Raw genomic sequence first — 19574 nt, forward strand, 5'->3', positions numbered from 1 at the left:
AGAGAGATGAACATGATCCTAAAGAAGAGGCAGTGAAATCACTGTTCCTCTCCAATGGGTCACCTAAAGCACATTCCCATTAGGAAATAAAAGGGTTGGTCAGAGTAGGTGTGGCCATGCAGGAGACCAGAAATTGGAACTGGGTCACTGAAGCAAGTGATGAGTTTAGAGGAAAAGAGGAGTTGAGGAATGTCTGGTTTTGTGAAAGGGCAGAAGAACATGATTTTGAGGAAAAGGGAAAAGTAAACCAAGTAAGGGAGAAAAAAGTTATGAATTGACAATTTTCTCTTGGACTAAACCAATGTGACTGGACAAAGCAAAGGAAATGAGAAAGTAGAACAGAGGTTCGAGACCATGGGAAAAGTCATTTGTACTGGAAAAGAACTCGGTTACAAAGACAGCAGTAGAGGAAGGAATAAATTTGCAGTGGAAATGTCACAGGACTGACATAGATGTGATCTCTGGTTCAATGCCTAAGGCAGAAGATGTAATTGCCAAGATGAGCCAGCACTGGGAAAAAATAAGAGCAACCCAGGGAATGGGAGACAGGCAAAGATGTGAGGGGGGAGCAGCGAATCAAACAACACAGAAATGTCTAGAGCAACACAAAAAAATACATCAGTGAACTGGAAGCTGTAGAAAGGGAAGCAGCCAGGAAAACAGATGCCAAGGAATGGTGCTTTAATATGAAAACAGAAGTCACGGTGGATTAAAATGTAAGGATAGGGAATGACAGGCAAGGCTTTCAGTCAGAGCAGTGGCTGGTAAGAAAGAGCTGAGAAGGTGACAATGATAAGAAAAGGAGAGTTGGATGCAGCATTGTTAAAACATGGAGGAGATTCCAAGAAAATAAAAAGCAGCTGTACAGGCAGTCCTATACAGAAGGATGTGTTTGTGACAGAAAACTTAAATCTTTGCAGTGATGGAGTAGCTTTCTAGACACAACAGAAGCGGAGGAAAAGGGAAAAGAAGGGTAAGGAGCATGAGCTGAAGAACAGACACAAGAGAAAACAATACAAAACATACTTCCGGCCTTCTTGATTTCCTTTCCATCACAACCAAGAGATACATTATGTTCATCCCACCAGTGAGTGCTACTAATTCCATGAGGGGCAAAGTCAGTGTTAGTTAATTCTACCCCATCCTAGTCCCATTTTCACTTTTAGTTCCCTCAGAGTAGCAGCAAATTTGCTTAAAGCATTGACTTAAATACAGAACTATGATTGGCATTTTAAACTATCATCCCAAACTGTGAGGCATTAAAATAGTAATTTAACCTGAATAATAAGAATTCACCATTGTAACTGGAGATGCTTTTGATCAGCCACATCTTTCTACAAGGCAGTAAAGGAAAGCCACAACACAGCATGGAGATCAACCTTCCAAAACACACAATACAAACTCAGGGCTTAAATGGAACAGCAAAGAAACATTATCTGAAGCCATGAAGAGATGCTGACATTGTTGCCCGGGGAAGCTGTGGCTGCCCCATCCCTGGAAGAGTCCAAGGTCAGGTTGGATGGGGCTTGGAGCAACCTGGGATAGTGGAAGCTGTCCCTGCCCATGGAAGGGGGTGGAATGAGATGAGCTTTAAGGTCCCTCCCAACCCAAACCAATCCGTGATTCTATGACATTACCCACCCCTATGAGCTCAGTAGAGGTTGGACAGGACTCGCTCTAAATAAAAGGCCACCTTCTGAGCTCTTCCCATTCCATAGCATCCAGTTGCCCTTAAACAGACTATTCCTCATTCAATAGGCAGCTTGTATATTAATTTCTGGTTTAACAACCAGTACTTGCAGCCTCTGTATATAATTCCGTAAGTTTTTAGCCCTTTAAAACATTCCCTACCTATAACAAGGTCAAGAAACTCCAGAATACTTTTAAGTTTAGTCACAAAGACTGAATTCCATCTTTAGGAAAGACACCTTGAGAGTTTTGAGTGGTTGGATGGCTCATCTGTTCACACTGACTTTGTCATCTACGTCAACCAGGTCACTGCACTGTTTGAGCAGAGCTCTACAAGGTGTTCTCTCTCACAGGAAAATTATTTGCATTCAGAACACGCATGAAAGAGTCAGTAATAACAGTAAACCTGGTGCCTTTCACGTGCTGTTTAGTCCTAAACTGGATTTGGTACAGTATTTCCATAGTAAATCACACCGCACACAAGACAAGATTGATCTGGCTTCCTTGCACTTTTTAGTATTTAAACAAAAAAGTACAAATTCTTACCGGGCTACTTTTTCTTACAGGTATTTATACTGTTACCTCTTAGTAGATACATCTGAGAAAATAAAATATTTCACTTATACTTTTTGTATTTTATATTTAAACTTATATGTCTATCATTTATATATTTACAAATGTATATTTTTTTACACTTATTATAAAATTATATAAGCCAAAGAGGCATGATGTAAGATGGGAATTTGCTTAGCAACTTTAATTGTGCTTGATTTATTCTCAGAGAACATTTAAATGCCTTCTATATTATCCATAGTGAGTAATCACATATGTCAGACCAATCTGTATTACTTATGATTATTTTCTCATTTCCCAGCTATAGATTAATATTTTACAAATTAATTCAATAAGCCAATTTATTCCTCACAGGCAGAGACCTTCAGGGTGACTCCTGAGAAAAGAGAAGCCAATGGAAAAAAGTGTTAAAATTTCACCCATCCTGCTGAGAAGAGGTTTTATGTTCCTACAGAGATGCGGTATGAAGGAATCTCTAAAAATATATTGGCCTGGACAGGCTGGCTCAGCTTTCCCCAGGCTGTTGTTTGATTTGTCAGTGTGTTATTTATTCATTTTACTCACTTCTGTGACTGTGATCAGCAGCAGGTGCACCTGCCTCTGCCAGGAATTTGCCTGTGACTAAACACCTCATCTCCCATGAGTCACCTGCATTTGACAGCCAGGATTAGGGCTTTGCTCACCAGATCACAGAATCACAGAATATGCTGAGTTGGAAGGCACTCACGAGGATCATTCAGTCCAACCCTCAGCCCTGCACAGGACCATCCTCAAGAGTCACACCAGGTGCCCCAGAGGATCATCCAAACACTCCTGGAGCTCTGGCAGCCTTGGTGCTGTGACCACTGCCCTGGGGAGCCTGTTCAGTGCCCAACCACCCTCTGGGGAAAGAACCTTTTTCTGAGATCCAACCTAAACCTGCCCTGACACAACTTCAGGCCATTCCCTGGGGTCCTGTCCCTGGTCCCCACAAAGCAGAGATCAGGATCAGGGCTCTGCTCACCAAGTCAGGGTCTGAGATAAGCTCAGTTGGTTATAGCCTGGTGCTAATAACACCAAGGTTGTGGGCTTCATCCTCTCACGGGCCATTCACTTAAGAGTTGGACTTGATGATCCTTGTGGGTCCCTTTCAACTCAGAACATTCTGTGATTCTGTGAAATAAGGGCTTTGCTCACCTGATCAGGGCTTTGCTCTCCACAATGCTGAGTCACTCTGTGCCCATAGCCAGAGGCAACTATGGGCACCACAGCTACTGGCCAATATCACCCAGTGTAACTTAGTCCTTGCTAAATAAAAAATGCAAACATTATAAAAAATGTTATAAAATTACAAATGTATCTGTAATTTTCATGTAAAATCAAAATGAAAATGGGTGTTGGTGTCTTCTCCCAGGTAACAAATGACAGAACAAGGGAAAATGGCCTCAAGTTGTGCCAGCAGAGGTTTAGGTTGGATTTGGGGAAAATTTCTTCTCCAAAAGGGTTGTCCAGCCTGCCCAGGGCAGTGGAAGTCCCCATCCCTGGTGGGATTTAAAAGCCATGTGAATGTGGCACTTGGGGACATAGGTTGGTAGTGGGATTGGCAGTGCTGGGGCATGGTTGGACTCGATGGTTTGAGAGGTTTTTCCAACCTAAATGATTCTGTGATTCTGTAAAACAGTGACAAGTAAGAAAAAAAATCAATATTGCTCTGGCAGAGCCATGTTCTCACTGCTGCCCGATAATCCTGTAGAAGCAATTCAGGCTCCCACTTTATCAGGTCATTTTTGCATCCTGCCACACACTCCCATGAAAAGCTACAGTTTGGGTTGGTTGGCAGCACCCCCACTCACACAGGCAATGGAAAGGGGACAAAAAGGAATGCTTAGCCTTGGACTGCCCTCTTCCTTTCAGCAAAAGGATTTAAATTATTTTCATGAGCCCACATATTTCTCTGATATTGGTCTCACCTGCGGTGGCTGAGCAGGAACATTAATCCAAGTCCACATTAATCCAAGTCTGCTTAGGTTTTGTATTTTGCTCTTCCAGCCTCTTAGGTCTGCAGCAGTTGACTCACAAAACAGTTTATATGCCAGTTATTTGGATTTCTTTGTGTTTCAGACCAACTACACCTTATCATCTCTCTCAGGTTAAACAGCACCATGTTTACAAGGCTCATTTATTTATAGCTATTTTTCCCTAAGGAACTCCTGACAAAGACAGGTAAAGCTCACTCCATCTCCTGTTCAACAGCAGGGTTGGAACCTCCAGCTTTGCCAGGTGCCTCAGGTTTTGGTGCTGGGAAAGAACAGAAAATGCAGTTGCTCAATTGTCAGGATTCCCACATAGCTTTGTCCATTACGGCTTAATTAAAGGAATAAAATCCCAGCCAAAAATCCTAGAAAGCAGCTCACTGCCAGTGCCAATAAAAACAGGGTCAGAGAGGAGGTGGCTGTGGCCAAGTTTATAACAAGTCTCATGTTTTTCTTCATGGAAAGAGTGTCCAACAATGGGTAACGAGCCCATGGAGCAGCAGTCAGGGCAAGAACGTGTCCTCTGCTGTTGGGCTTGGTCAACACCATGTTCTCATCCCACTAATTCATCCCAGTGACACTCTCAGTGTTAGCAGGGTCTGTGCTCAAAGGACCCAGGAGGGAATTGCTACAAAATGGAAGTTTAAAAATATTCCAGGAAATCTTGACATAGCTACTGAAAACATGTGACAGAAGGTCTAAAGGCATCTGACCCCCCCAGTGCCTGGTGGATACAGATCATGAGTAATCTGGTAAACTGAGTCAGTAGTTTGGTTACAAGTATTTAGAAATGTGATTTATAAGTGAATTTGGTTGAATTTTTTCCAGGGAAATCACAGAATCACAGAACTGTTAAGAGTCAGAAAAGACCTCTAAGATCATTAAGTCTAACCATCAACCAGCACCACCACTATGTTCACCACTAAATCCTGTCCTCAGGTGCCACATCTACATGGTTTTAACACCTCCAGGGATGAGGACACCACCACTGCCCTGGGCAGCCCATGTCAGGGCTGAACAACCCCTTCCATAAAAAAATTTCCCTAATATCCAATTTAAAACTCCCCTGGTGCAACCTGAAGCCTTTTCCTCTTGTCCTGTCACTTGTTATTCTGGAGGAATGAGTCCAAATACTGAACAAAAACTTATCTAATCATAGAATGGTTTGGGTTGGGAGGGACCTTAAAGCTCTTCCAGTTCCACCCCCTGCCATGGGCAGGGACATCTTCCACTGTCCGAGGTTGCTCCAAGCCCCGTCCAACCTGGCCTTGGACACTTATAGGGATGGAATGTCACGGATCAGCTGAGAACCACCTGGAGTTCTCCAGGTAACACAACAAACTGTGTCAGATCTTGCCTTTCAAATGAAGTTATCATTAGTCAGAAGCTTAAAAGAAAATCATGTCAAATTATTGTCTGATTCAGCTTTCCTATCAACGGTATTTCCATAATCTTCATTTATTTTATATTCTTGGGAGGATGAAGTTTGAACATAATATTTCAGAAGCTTCTTTGTCTTTTGCTGATTAAGAGTGATTCATTTTTTTCCATTCCACATACATTTCAAGCTGTCTTGTCGCATTCTGGATTGAGGTATATAATTATAATTTAATCATGAAAAGCTTTTTTGTGTGCCTACAGCTACCTCTGTTTTGAAGACTTGCATCTCCAGGCAAACCTTGCAGCACCAAACTTCAGAATCATCCTCAATAAAATTACTGGGCTCACCTTGCAATTCACACCAAAAGGGGATGTTATAATTTTGACTAAAATAAGTGGAAATGAATTCAAGGATAATATTACAGCAATAAAATATAAATTGTGTACAAAAAGACATTTATCGAATAATTATAATTTTAATTCAAAACCTGTGACAAATCCAACATTAATAAAATTCCTCTATACTAACTACATCCCGTACAAATAATAGCTATTCTATTTAGGCTTTCAAGAAAACAGGAAAATAAAAAAATGTGCCGACAGAGAAGAAGATCCGAGAGCTTCAAAAACTGATGGCAACAGACAATGTCTAAATATGGGCAGACAAAACACTTATCTGGGTATTTTTAGCTCAGAAAATAACTCCAGGGCTAAGTCAGAGATGCACAAATTATCTCTGCAGCAGCTCCTTTTTGGACAGGTTGGCATTTGTACTGACCACCCACACAATGGGCGAGCATTGACCTCTGGATATTTGGGTTGCCCACTATTTTTTCCCCAATAAAAAGGATTCCTGGGATTTATTTTAATAAACAGATCTCCAGGATTTGTTGCATTATATTAGATGGGGTTGGGGGTCCAGTAGTGACCCCCCAAACCAGAGCCAGGGGAGCAGCTCCCCGTGGGTGCCAACACCACCATGGTTTAGTTGGATTTCTTTGACTGATCCTCATCAGGAAGAACCACTAATCCAAAAAGTCAGCAAGGATGGGATATTCTCTAGTGGGTTACACCTTACTAGGGGAAAAAATAGCAATATTTTAGAGAAGATATTTCTCCAAATTGGCATTTCCTCTGCCACATCTTTGGGAGGTATTAAAATGACTGACAATAAAGTCAAGGAATTTTCCTTTCCCACCTTGGTGGGCTCAAACAGATTTAAGACTCTTTATTTAACTTCTTTGATCCACCTGCAGACAACGTAGGAACAACCTCCAAAGAGAACATTTTCAGCTTTCAGGGATTGTCTTGAGGGATCCCCAGCACTGCAAGCTCCCACCAAATCCAGTGTCCAGCACCAGGAGTAAGCCATACTTAAATGGACCAGGTAATATTTTCACCACCCCTAAATGGACCAGGTAATGTTTTTACCTACTAAAACCATAAAAAAGTCACTGAGCAAGCAAAATCCTTTAGGGCTGTTTCCAGATCTCTTCAAAGACACCTTTTATATCGTTAGGACAAATCATAGTAAGCCTTTTTCAAAACAAAGGTTTCATATACATTTTCCATCACAATGTATATTATTTTAATTATGCACAGCATAATTAAAACCTTTTTCCCCCACAGAATAAATGAGATGTTCTGACGAGTGGAGCTGACCTCCTTTTCCAAGGTAAGGAAATGCCCCACAGAAATGTGATGCAGGCTTTTGAAATCCATGAAGTGTGTTCAATCAGAATAATTGATCCTGCTTCATTACCATGAAAACTGATGGGATTTATGGAAATAATTAACATTTTGAAGCAGGTGATGTCCAGAAGTCCCTTCCAACTTCAACCATTCTGTGTTTTAAATAATTTCAAATATCGGTATAAAACCTAAAAATGTGGGTTTAAGTATTTTTTCCTCTAGTTTTTATTTTTCACATCATATGGGAAGCCAGCTCATCTATTATTTTTTTTTTCTATTCCAAGTTTGCAGGATATTCCTTCAGTTCTTCTCTAGTTGAATTTGCAATTATCTAAGAAATAAGACTTTAACCTATTTCACAGGGTGCTATCCCAGGGTCTGAAACAACATCTAAAACACAAAACAAAATTAAAAAAAAAGCCCCATACTTCTCCAAAGCATCATCTCCTTCTGAACTCCTGGGATTCATCCCACCATTCCTGTTAAAGCTTCCTATTATCCCAAATATTTCCTTTTATCCCATGGGATTTACAGGTTTCAAATATGTAAAGGAATATTTGGGCAAATTACCTTCTGCTTGGTTTACTAGCAATAATAATTTTGTCATCCTTTTAATTCTCCATGCAAATCTCCACCAATTTATCATTCTAACTTTCCTTATCTACCCCTTAATTAATTCCCACCTTATCTATCCCTCAATTAATTCCCATCTTATCTATCCCTCAATTAATTACCAACAGTTTCCCAGGGACTATGTGCCGGCTCTGGCTGAACTCAGCATTTTTGCTGGAGGTTTCAGTTGCCCAAAATTACACCGAATTTTTGTTTTATTTAGTTTCTGACGTTGCATTTAATTTGCTGCCCATGATCACCATCTGGAGAACAAGGAGCAGTACTACAGGAGCAGATACAAGAGTAGATCTGCCACTCAATACATCAACCCTCGTCATAATCCACTTGTACACCTGAAAAACGCACTCCAGGAAGGTTTTGAGGTGGATGTGGAGAATAGGATCAATCCTTTAGTATTTTCCTCTTAAATTCTGACCTGCCCAATAAAATTCTTTCAGAAGAGACAAGCCATAGATCTGCTCATGGACAAATGGCAAATTCACAGTCACACAAATATGTATTTAATAAAGCATTTAATACCACAGTCTAAATATTTAACAGAACCTCTAAGCTCTGAAAAACTCCAATATTTAATATTAACCATATCAACTCTTCATGTAACTCTTAAAGCCTTTTTTTCCTTATGCTTTGGGACACATCACAGAACTTATTTTTGTTTCAACAGAGAAACTTGCTGCAAAACTGTCAAAATATCTCCACACACCTGAATAAAATGTGTGGAAAAAGTGGAAATGAGCCTCCAGCTCTCAAACCCATCCCAGGAGCTGGAAAGTATCAAAAAAATAGGGAAGAGAACTATTTTGGATGCTCTAAGTGTAGCTACAAATATATTCTTCACACCCTCTCTCTTCACTCTTGCCCAGATTTCTTATCACAAAGCTTTAGTTATAAAATATGGAGCAGGATGGTGGAAAACATTTTAACAAGTTTTATGAAAATATGAACAAAATTTGGGCAAAAGAAGCTTATAAGTCTTCTCCATTCAAATTGTCAAACTGCACATCTATTGGACTTCTATCCCACATCCAGGATCTTGTTCCTGCAGGGCAACATTGGTTTTAAGCTCCAATTCTTTCCTGCTCAGTGATATCACTTTATATTTATCCACACTGAAATTTTCCTTTATTGCCCACTCACTCAGTCTCTTAATGCTCATCTCATTCCAAAGCTGTTCCAAGGCAACCACAAATACCGGGATTATACAAATTTAACCTGTGTCTGGGGTGTACTTCATGCAGAACTGAGCCATGATGTAGAAACCCAAAGAGTTTGGGGACCAGATCCTGCTCCAAAAACATCTCAGTCATGAGGGGGGGGACCTTCTCACTCTCTGCAACTCCCTGACAGGAGGGTGGAGCCAGGAGGGGGTCAGGCTCTGCTCCCAGGGAAAAAGGGGCAGAATGAGAGGCAATGGCCTCAAACTGTGCCAGGGGAGGTTTAAGTTGGTTATTAGGGAAAATTCCTTGATGAGAACTGTTGTCCAGCCTTGGCACAGCTGCTCAGGGCAGTGGTGGAGTCACCATCCCTGGAGGGGTCAAAAAACATGTGGATGTGGCACTTGGGGATATGGGTTAATGGTGATGCTGGTTAAAGATTGGACTTGATGATACCAAAGGTCTTTTCCAACTTTGACAATTCTGTGGTTCTATGACTGTGCTCCCCGAGAGTCTGGTCAGGCCCCAAATATCTGGGAATTGCATAGGGAAGGAACTGCCTGGCATGGGTAGGGATCAGTGCTAAACTAGGGAAAAACCCTCAATGACTAGAACTTAAACAGAAAATGGAAAAGTTCAGACCAGTCTCCTGCCCAGTTGTAAGAGTAGCCAATCTCACTGGTCAGAATGGTGAGGGCAATGCAAAAACAGAACCACAGAATCCCAGAATACGTGAGTTGGAAGGGACCCACAAGGATCATCCAGTCCAACCCTCAACCCTGCACAGGACCATCCTCAAGAGTCACACCAGGTGCCCCAGAGGATCCAAACACTCCTGGAGCTCTGTCAGCCTTGGTGCTGTGACCACTGCCCTGGGGAGCCTGTTCAGTGCCCAACCACCCTCGGGGGGAAGAACCTTTTCCTGAGATCCAACCTAAACCTGCCCTGACACAACTTCAGGCCATTCCCTGGGGTCCTGTCCCTGGTCCCCACAGAGCAGAGATCAGTGCCTGCCCCTCCTCTTCCCCTCCCAAGGAAGCTGTAACTGCAATGAGGTCTCCCCTCAGTCTCCTCCAGCTGAACAGACCAAGTGCCCTCAGCTGCTCCTCACACGGCTTCCCCTCAGGGCCCTTCCCCATCTCCATTGCCCTCCTTTGGACACTCTCTAATGGCTTCATATCTTCCTTATATTGTGGTGCTGCAAACTGCCCCAATATTCCAGGTGTGGTCCTGTTGGAACAGCTCTGCATCACCAGTCACACTGACCAGCAACTCCCAGTCCCTTCAGTAAACTGGGATTTTTACAGTGCAGAAATAGCAATAACCTGAGAATGTGTTATCAGGGGTTTCTCTGGGACTGGAGCACACGCAGCTCAAGAAAAGACCCTCATCCATCGATTCTGCTGTACTGAAAAAGAGGAGCAGCAATGCCCCCTTGTGTTCCAAGGAAATTAATGATAAATCCATTGCAATTCGCTTGCATTTCTCCTAAATCAGGGACTAATGTGTATTCAAAGATCTTATTCTTCCAATCCCACCTTGTAAAGAGGCTCTCAATGGCCTCGCTGTCAGGATTGCAAATTGCTGCACGCACACGCACAAGGGAACACTTGGACAATGCTCCCAAAGGTAAACCAACCCTTTTATCGTCAAAATTCACAATCCATTTAAAATTAGATAACTCATTTTGTTAAATTTATCACAGCAATTAAGCACAAAACCTGAACAAAAGCTCCTGCTAATTCCTCCCTGATTTCTGTATCTCAGCTATTCATTCAAGCGCAGAGTTTATAAATCCTATTTTCAACAGGAACATTCTTTTTAAAGGACTCTAAAAAATGGATTTGGGATGTCCTCTGTAATTGTTCAAACACAAACTGAAAAGTGCTGAGCTTAACAGAAGCTAAAACCAGATTCCAAGTTGGAAATAATGATGTGAACATGTCTTGCAATCAGAAAACAAAACTGAGAGTGGAAAATTTATAAACTAGAATCTAAAGCTCACTTGAAACCTGAGCTGAAACTACAGGTTGTAAGGCTGCATTAATGTCATTTCAAGATCTGTATGACAAGCAGGACAGTCAACCTTATTTTGCCATTAAATCCATCCTTGCAATTCCAAAACTCAGGGCTTTGCCTCCTCTCCTGACTCCAGATTAATTTCCTTTTTTTGGCACTTAACACCAGTTCCTATTTAAGAACTCACCTCTTAGCAAGTCCCTTGTAATCAGCTCTCTGATGGTTTCTTTGGGACTTATCTTGAGTTTAACATTAGATTCAAATGGGCTTTTTTCAAGTCTTTTTTCGAACACATGGACAGGAAATAGCCAGAGTTAAAGCCTTTTTCCTCAATCTGTTGTCTTTCACCATCCTGAACTCTTGTGTGGGTGGAAAAGTAGTAACACAATCCTCTGGCCAAGATCAGAATTTATGATACAAAAGTTTCACGAGGGATTTTAACAGAAGTAGAATTTCAAAGAAAAGGCAATAACTTTGTAAAGTTATATGGATGACAAACCAACTGATAGAGTTCAACAGTACTGATTAACATAGATAATTATCTATCTTAAAAAAATAAGGAAAGAAGCCAACTCCAAGGGGAAAAAAAAAATTAAAAAAGGTAATAAAACCACAATTACATGAGATTTACAACAAGAGAAAATAACTTACCAGTCTTGGTAGGTGGTGATTGCAATACTTGGAGGTGTCAGCAGAGGCAGAGTTGTCGGTCTACAGACAATGTCTCTGTCAGGTGTCCTGGCCTTCTCTGTCTGTCTCTGGGACAATGGTGGTAACTGCAAATTACCAGAGCAGCATCTTCTCCCTCTCCACAGGTCAATGCCCAGAGCGTGGGTGGAAGTGCTGTAGGACTTACTCAGCCCACACTCCAGGTAATCCAGAGAGTTCTGTAGAGACAAGAAGTCGTTGAAGTTCTGCAAATAAATGTTTTCCTCCATGAAGATAAAACACATGCAATTTTTCTCCAATTGTTCTTCTGAAGGCTTGGCAGAGTCTGAGAGCCCTGTGTTATTTTATCAAGTTGTGAGTGCACTTGAAAATTCATTCAGAACTTGTCTCAACTAAATTCAACATTTCACTCTAATGTAATTAAACACTTCCCCTTCAGAGAAAAGCACTCTGCCCTATGTCTGACATTGCTGGTAGAAATAGTCTCCAAAAAAGGTTTTGATCAACTGAAGCAGTTTTTCCTCTTCTAGTTTCTACAGGTTTTTATTTAAAAGCATCCCCATGATCACAGAGCTAGCTGTCAAACACAGCCAGAAGTTGCAGCAGAACAGAGCTGCAGGAGGGCTGGTTGTCAGTTTTGGTCTCACCCAGAGAATTTAGTTACTCAAATATAGCTGTCCAATATAAACGAGGCTATTTCTGTATTCCATGTGATGAGCTATCAATAGAAGCTGGAGGGTTATTTTGATGGGTGTATATGTGTGTATATATATATACATATATTTATATATTTATGGCCACATTTATCTTCTTTTTCTACCTCCCTCTGAATTTTGATCTCCACCCTGCTCTTTCCACCCTCCACAGACCTTTCCAAACCCACTTTACCGTCTCCCCAAATCCCTTGGTTCATTTTCCCCACAAACTGTGCTCTTCCAGCCAGCACTGGGGGACTACAGAGAAAATGAGTGAGGTATAATTTTCCAGGAACAGCTTGTTGGACTTGATCTTGGCAGTCTTTTCCAACCTAAATGATTCTGTGGTTCTATGAACTGCAAAGGCCTCTGTTGCCTCACAGGTTCTTCCACTGCACAAAATCAGGTCAAAAACACTCCTAGGAATTCCAGAAAGGAAAGCCTTGCCTTCTGTATGAGGATCTGACTCAACCTGCCCTTATTAATAGTCTTCATAGGACTATTTAATTATTTGTTATTATTCAAGAAGTGTCCAGAAGAGTTTTTCAGCTTCCCATTAGATTTCAGATACCTGTTTTCATTAAAGTCAGTGAGGACTGAGCAAACTCAGCCTCATGCTCAGGCAAACTGACTATGAGCAGTGCAACATGTGCTCTAAGAGTGCAAAATAAACACTTATTTACTGGGGGAGTGCTACAGGTTACTCTAACTCTTAGGTTCAGCTCCTCTACTGTGTTTTCCTTTACATTCCACGTGATTTCCTGTTTTTTTGAGAGCCTCAGCTGTGACAAACAGGCCAATTAAGACTGTTTATCAGGCCATCATTACAAAGTGATACATTTCTCCAGAGAATGGGAACTGGAGTTTAATTAATAGGGGATTACCATGACGATTAGAAAGCGTAGAGATGGAGTAACACATTTATCATCACATTAAGTGTTCAGCAACTGCAGTGGGGAGAGACAGTGGAACACTCATAAGCATGTAAGTGCAGCGTATGAGCAAACGTGGGATCCAGAACAGATATTCCTTAAGTCACACCAACATTCCCAGCTGGCTGCCCACACTACACTGACCAAAGACAGAGTATATGGTATGTATAAGACTCCTCTAAACCTGTCATGGGGGTTGGTTTGTTCATTTTTAAATATGCTATGCTTATTTTCTGCTTATTAAATAATAATCTTCCAGGATTATCAAAGAGCACTCAAAGCAGAATCAGCTCATATTTCTGAAATGAGACAAAAACAGCTTTTTTATCGTTTTCATGAAGTACTGGGGAAAATAAAACATCTTCAGAAGAAACTCACCTCATCTGCAGTTACTGTCATGACACTTCTGCTTTTCTTCATTATCAAGATTGAAGTGCACCCCGTTCTAAAAAGCTCGTGTTGTTAAATCCAATTTCTTCAGACAGGCAATCTGAAAGAAAAACCATATTTCTGAATAACAAACTGGCTTTGATGACAAACTAACCATCACCATCACAGCTGATTTATAACTTGCTGCCCATTTTCACAGAATCATGGAATTGTTAAGGTTGGAAAAGACCTTTAAGATCATTAAGTCCAACCCTCAACCCAGCACCACCATGTTCATCACTAAACCATATCCTCAAGTGCCACATCCACATGTTTTGAACACGTCTAGCAATGGTGACTCCACAGCTTCCCTGGGCATCCTGTTCCAGTGCTTTACAACCCTTTCCATGAAAAAACTTTCCATAATATTTAATCTTAACTTCCACTGGTGCAAGTTGAGGCTGTTTCCTCTTGTCTGTCTGGTTTTCCATAAAACACAGGCAGTAGATGTTCTGCAAGTGCAGCTCTGTAACTGTGAAAGGCCACTTCAATATTTAGCAAAATCATGTTGAGAGCAACCAGCATTCCTAAGGCTCTGCAATCTAAGCCAGCCTTGAGACCAGCCCAGTAATCTGGGACCAAAGCTAACAGGTTTTTCTCTAAAATGTCTTTAATTGAGCCCTTTTCAGAGGTACAGCACAGAAGGTCTCCAAGAACAGCTCAAGGTGGCTCTCACAGAAGAAATTTGCATTTGTAATGTGATTCTAAAATTCAATGACAACTCCCAAACATTATTTATTATTACACTGCCACACACACTCCAGCCACTAAATCACAGCCTTCTGCAGAGGTGACACTGCAGCCACCTCGAACAAAGCAGGAATGAGAAGGGGAATAAAACTCAGCTGAGCAGCTGAAGCAGCAGGAGAAAGCAGCACATGGGAATAACCTCCCTTGGAGTGTTCCCAGGCCCTTTCTTTTTATTGCTGTGGTTTAGTGCTAAGAAAAAAGCAGCATTCAAGATTATATAGAAAGAACACAGAGTTGTATTTTCCTTTTTTCCCCAAAGAACAGGTAGAGCTGGAGCGCCACTTTTTGTGTGCTGGTTTATGTTCTCTCCTGTTTGGAAGGGGAAAAACCTCTTGGAAATCTCTTATTTGAGGTTGAAGACGGATGAAGGGCCCCTGTTCATAAACATCATTGCTGAAGCCACCACAAAAAGCTGTGCAACAGTTTCAGGCTTGGTGATGTCAGATTTCTAACACGCTGTTCACTTTGAGAAATCAAGGGGTTTTGTAGAATCATGGAATGGTTTGGGCTGGGAGGGACCTTAAAGCCCATTCCATTCCAGCCTGTGCCATGGGCAGCGACACCCCCCACCAGACCAGGTCACTCAGAGATCCATCCAGCCTGGCCTTGAACACTTCCAGGGATGGGGAGTCCACAACCTCCCTGGACAGAGGTTTAACTCTTTTTCTGTATTCCATTCACCTCTCCATGCAGTGCAATTTCAGGAGAGCAACAAGCAATTCAGACCTCCTGCAAAACAGGGCTGCCAGACCCTGGCTACCATCAGCGATGAGGAGCAGACATGGCATGAACATTAGACACCTAATCTTCTTCCCTGCCCCTGCCAGGGTCCTGGAAAGCAGGAAACCTGCACCACCTGCTTTTCCTATGAGGTTCAAAGCCCTGGCAGCAGGTACTGAAAGCATCTTACACAGCAAATGCTGGTTGCACAAAACCTTCCCACCCCACAATGAACTCAGGAGTCTGAATGCTCAAACATGGCAGCTTGGCTTGGCTTCCAGGACAACACAACTGTGCCACCAAGGGTACAAACTCTGCCTGTGTCCAGGGTAAACACCATCTATTTTGCACCTCTACCTCTTCAAATTAAAAAAAGGCATCAGGACAAAGCTCACTATAATTCTCAGGCACAGCCCCTGAGTACAGAGGTCTGAGGACACCGCAGTCTCAAGGAGCCAACTGCTCATCTGCTCTTCCATGTGCCACAACAAACCTGATTCCCTTGAAAGCAGAGGGGAAAAAAAGGGAGGAAACAAAACAAACTCAAAGGAAACTCTAACACAAAGCTCTAACACTGCTGTAGCTGTCTTCCTGCAGTTCTGGCTGCAGCACAGGCACCTCCAGTTGTTTTCATTTCCAACACACACATATCCCAGCCAAAGCATTCCCAGTGCTCAGATCCATGCCAGACAAAACTCACTGCCATTTCAGCAGTGCCAGCACACAGAGCTGGAGGATTCAAAGGAAAAGAGCGGAGGGATTTGTCTTCTAAAGCACTCCAACAGCTTCCCTCCACAAAAGGATCCACAAAAGGGAGCAAAGGACAGGTAACAAGGACTCAGCAACACTTCCCCCCAGGGCTATCTCCCCCCAGCATCCATCCCTGACTCACCAGAGCCAGAGTTGGAAAAACAGATTTATGGTCTGACAGAGCCCTCTCCTTACAACAACAGCCTCCACACATCTCACAGAATACCATATTTGCTGAGTTGGAAAGGACCCACAAGGATCACCAAGTCCAGTACTCAGCCTGCACATCCCCAAGAGTCACACCATGTGCCCAGAGGATCATCCAAACACTCCTGGAGCTCTGTCAGCCTTGGTGCTGTGACCACTGCCCTGGGGAGCCTGTTCAGTGCCCAACCACCCTCGGGGGGAAGAACCTTTTCCTGAGATCCAACCTAAACCTGCCCTGACACAACTTCAGGCCATTCCCTGGGGTCCTGTCCCTGGTCCCCACAGAGCAGAGATCAGTGCCTGCCCCTCGTCTTCCCCTCCCAAGGAAGTTCTAACTGCAGTGAGGTCTCCCCTCAGTCTCCTCCAGCTGAACAGACCAAGTGCTCTCAGCTGCTCCTCACACGGCTTCCCCTCAGGGCCCTTCCCCATCTTTGTTGTTATTCCACTCAAGGCCCTTACCCATCTCCACTGCCCTCCTCTGGACACTCTCTAAGCACTCAGGGTGGGTTTACATCTTGCAGCAGTGGAAGGGCTGTTAAAACCCTGACATGTGGCAGCACAGAGCATGACAATGTTACATCTCTGCAAACCTCCCATGGTTTAGATCGACAGTACAATGAGATGACCTCACAGGCGTGAGAAAAGGCATGGAATTACAGAATGCCAAGTTGGATGGCACCACTAAACCATGTCCTCAAGTGCCACATCCACACATTCTCTGGGAAAACAAATCCAAAAGAATAAGAGTCTAAGAATGTCTCCTAAATTTTGCTGAACTTTAGTATTAGAACCAACACCAGGACATGAGAGATGGAGAGATGGACCAGACTGACTTGCAGATAATTTCTGTGAAAGCCTGAGTCCTCTCATACCACAACTTCCTTCCCTTTATAAATATTTATCGATTTGCCAAAGCAAATTTAACCAGAATATGAATAATTCTACAAGCCATCTTTTGTTTTGTTCTGTAGATTGCACTTCTGAAGAGCCCACCAAGAAAATCGAACACTTCCTTTAGTCATGACTAAGTTACTATTAAAATCTGACTCACTCTTTCTTGTGCCTTTACATAAAAGATCTGACACCTGGGACAAGTATTTAGGGGGAAAATAAACCAAATAAAAACACTCCAGAGAGCCTCACTTGGAGTTGTTTTTCTCCTGTACATTTTGTAATTCATGCAATCTTTTATGACAGAGTTGCTCTCCACCACCCAAATCCTCCAAAAATAAACTGTATCCCAGTGGCTGGTTCTATGTGGGTAACAGGGAATGCTGAGAAGCAGCAAAGCTTTGAATTTGTTATTAAATTGCAAAGAAAAATATTCTTTCAGTGCTGCACTTGGGTCTAATCCATTTTGCTGGAATATAGGCAGGGTATGAGATTTCTTTTTACACCAAGTTCTTCCACCTCAAGTTTTTTTGTGTTCTATGACTGTGTGTTTCAAAACTGCTGGTAAATACTCCAGCAGTTCCAGAGTGATAAAGCCTGATAGCCAAGGTATGAATTAACAGGGTTAAAAATGGGCAGTGGACAGGGGTGAGGATAAAGACACAGGGATGTATGGGATAGAGCTTGCTTTTCCTACACACTGGTTAAAAAAATAGCTATTTAGCCTCATCCAGTGTGAAATCCACTATTTAAAGAAATTCCTAAAAGGCATCTTAATGTGCAAGTTCTGGTATGGTTTGGAATGGGAGACACACATTTCACCACATCACTGTTTTCCCACACATTTGGGCTTCTGCATGGGCAGGTTTAAAGCCACAGGGTGGTACAAGGAGCTGATTGACCCTCTCACCCCTAGAGATCCTCCTCTCCCATGAAACACAGGCAAGGCATGGCCAGGTTTACATTTTGCTGCTCCTGTGGTGCTGGGTCTTCAGATTAACAGAAGGTTTTGGCAAGCAGAGATGTTTATCTGTCTCCTTTCAGACTCTAAATTCATTTCCTCCCACTTTTCAAGAAGGCAAGGCACAAAGATTGAAAGATAGTGAAAAACAAAACAAACCCCAGTGAAATTCAGATGACACAGCACTTCCTGCAGTCCCACACCTGCTTCTTCCTCACTGCCAGGGCCACAACACACATTCTTGGGGCAGGACTTTTTTCCTACCGACAAAATGCTGATTCTTACAGGTTCTGCAGAACCTGAGGATGATCAGAGATAAACCCAGACACCTGAATGGTGAAAGATTAGAGAAGCTTTGCTAAGGGAAGGGCTGGAATGAGGAAGATTATCTGATCACACATAATTTGTGAGCTGGGATTCAAACAACTGGATTCCTCTTAAAGGTCATCAAAACTTCACAGGGTGAAGCACATACTCAGACAGGATGACAGTTATCAAAAAAAATTACAATCTCAGGTTTAGCTCTCCCAGACAAAATATATGGGCTCCTACTTAACACAGAAACATGGAATGGTTTGGTTGGAAGGGACCTTAAAGCTCATCCAGTCCCATCCCCTGCCATGGACAGGGACACCTTCCACTATCCCACGTTGCTCCCAGCCCTGTCCAGCCTGGCCTTCAACATTTCCAGGGACTGGGCAGCCACAGCTTCCCTGGGCAACAAGAAAGGAAGGAAAAGCTCGGAAATTTCATATAGTTCCTTGAAAGAAAAATAAACCCTACATGGATTTGACACTTGGTCAAAGGCAAGTCGAGGTATCAACAGCACCTGGTACCCGAACAGTTTGTATTTTACCTTAAACAAAACCAGCACATAGAAAATATGAGAGCAATTCTTGGCCCTCAGATGGCTCAGGTGGTCAGTTTGCTACAAAAAAGGAATGGAGGTCATGGCCAGTGTGGCATGGGCACAGCAGGGACAGACAGGCAGCACCTTCACAAGCTGCACATCCAACAAATAAAACTTCAAAGAAATCCCAGGCAAATGCTTCTGCAGAAGTTACATCCCCCTGAAAAACTAGTTCTAGGAATTCCACCCTTTTCTTTTTGCACCACAGGCACACACATCTTGAGCCACAGAAGAATTATCTGCACCTTTTTTCCTTTCACCAATTTTGGTATTAAGCCCTAAATGTTTAGCTCTGTGACCACAGAACTACAGAATCATGGTTTGAAGAGACCTCCAAGACCATCCAGCCCAACCATCAACCCAGCACCACCATAATCACCCCTGAAACATGTCCCCAAGGGCCAAATCTAGATGTCCCCTGAATGCTTCCAGAGATGGTGACTCCACCACCTCCCTGGGCACCTTATTCAAAAGCCTGACCACTCGTGCAGTGAAATTGTTTTTTGAA

At 42.6% G+C, this 19574-nt stretch overlaps 1 protein-coding gene across 1 annotated transcript in view; it reads right to left on the bottom strand.

Annotated features, from left to right (window-relative positions):
- Positions 1-16908, bottom strand: part of LOC103758808 (cAMP-specific 3',5'-cyclic phosphodiesterase 4B) — a 121224-nt gene extending 104316 nt beyond the window's left edge. The window contains exons 1-3 of the mRNA XM_029959679.1: positions 16883-16908; positions 13827-13938; positions 11804-12039 (exon numbers count right to left, since the gene is read on the bottom strand). Of these exons, the coding sequence (XP_029815539.1) occupies positions 11804-12039; positions 13827-13868 (278 nt within the window). The 5' untranslated portion in view covers positions 13869-13938; positions 16883-16908. The remainder of the gene's footprint in view (positions 1-11803; positions 12040-13826; positions 13939-16882) is intronic.
- Between the last annotated feature and the right edge of the window lie 2666 nt (positions 16909-19574).

This window comes from Manacus vitellinus, unplaced genomic scaffold, assembly GCF_001715985.3.
Source record: "Manacus vitellinus isolate BGI_N305 unplaced genomic scaffold, ASM171598v3 scaffold_21_pilon, whole genome shotgun sequence".
NCBI classification, from domain to species: Eukaryota; Metazoa; Chordata; class Aves; order Passeriformes; family Pipridae; genus Manacus; species Manacus vitellinus.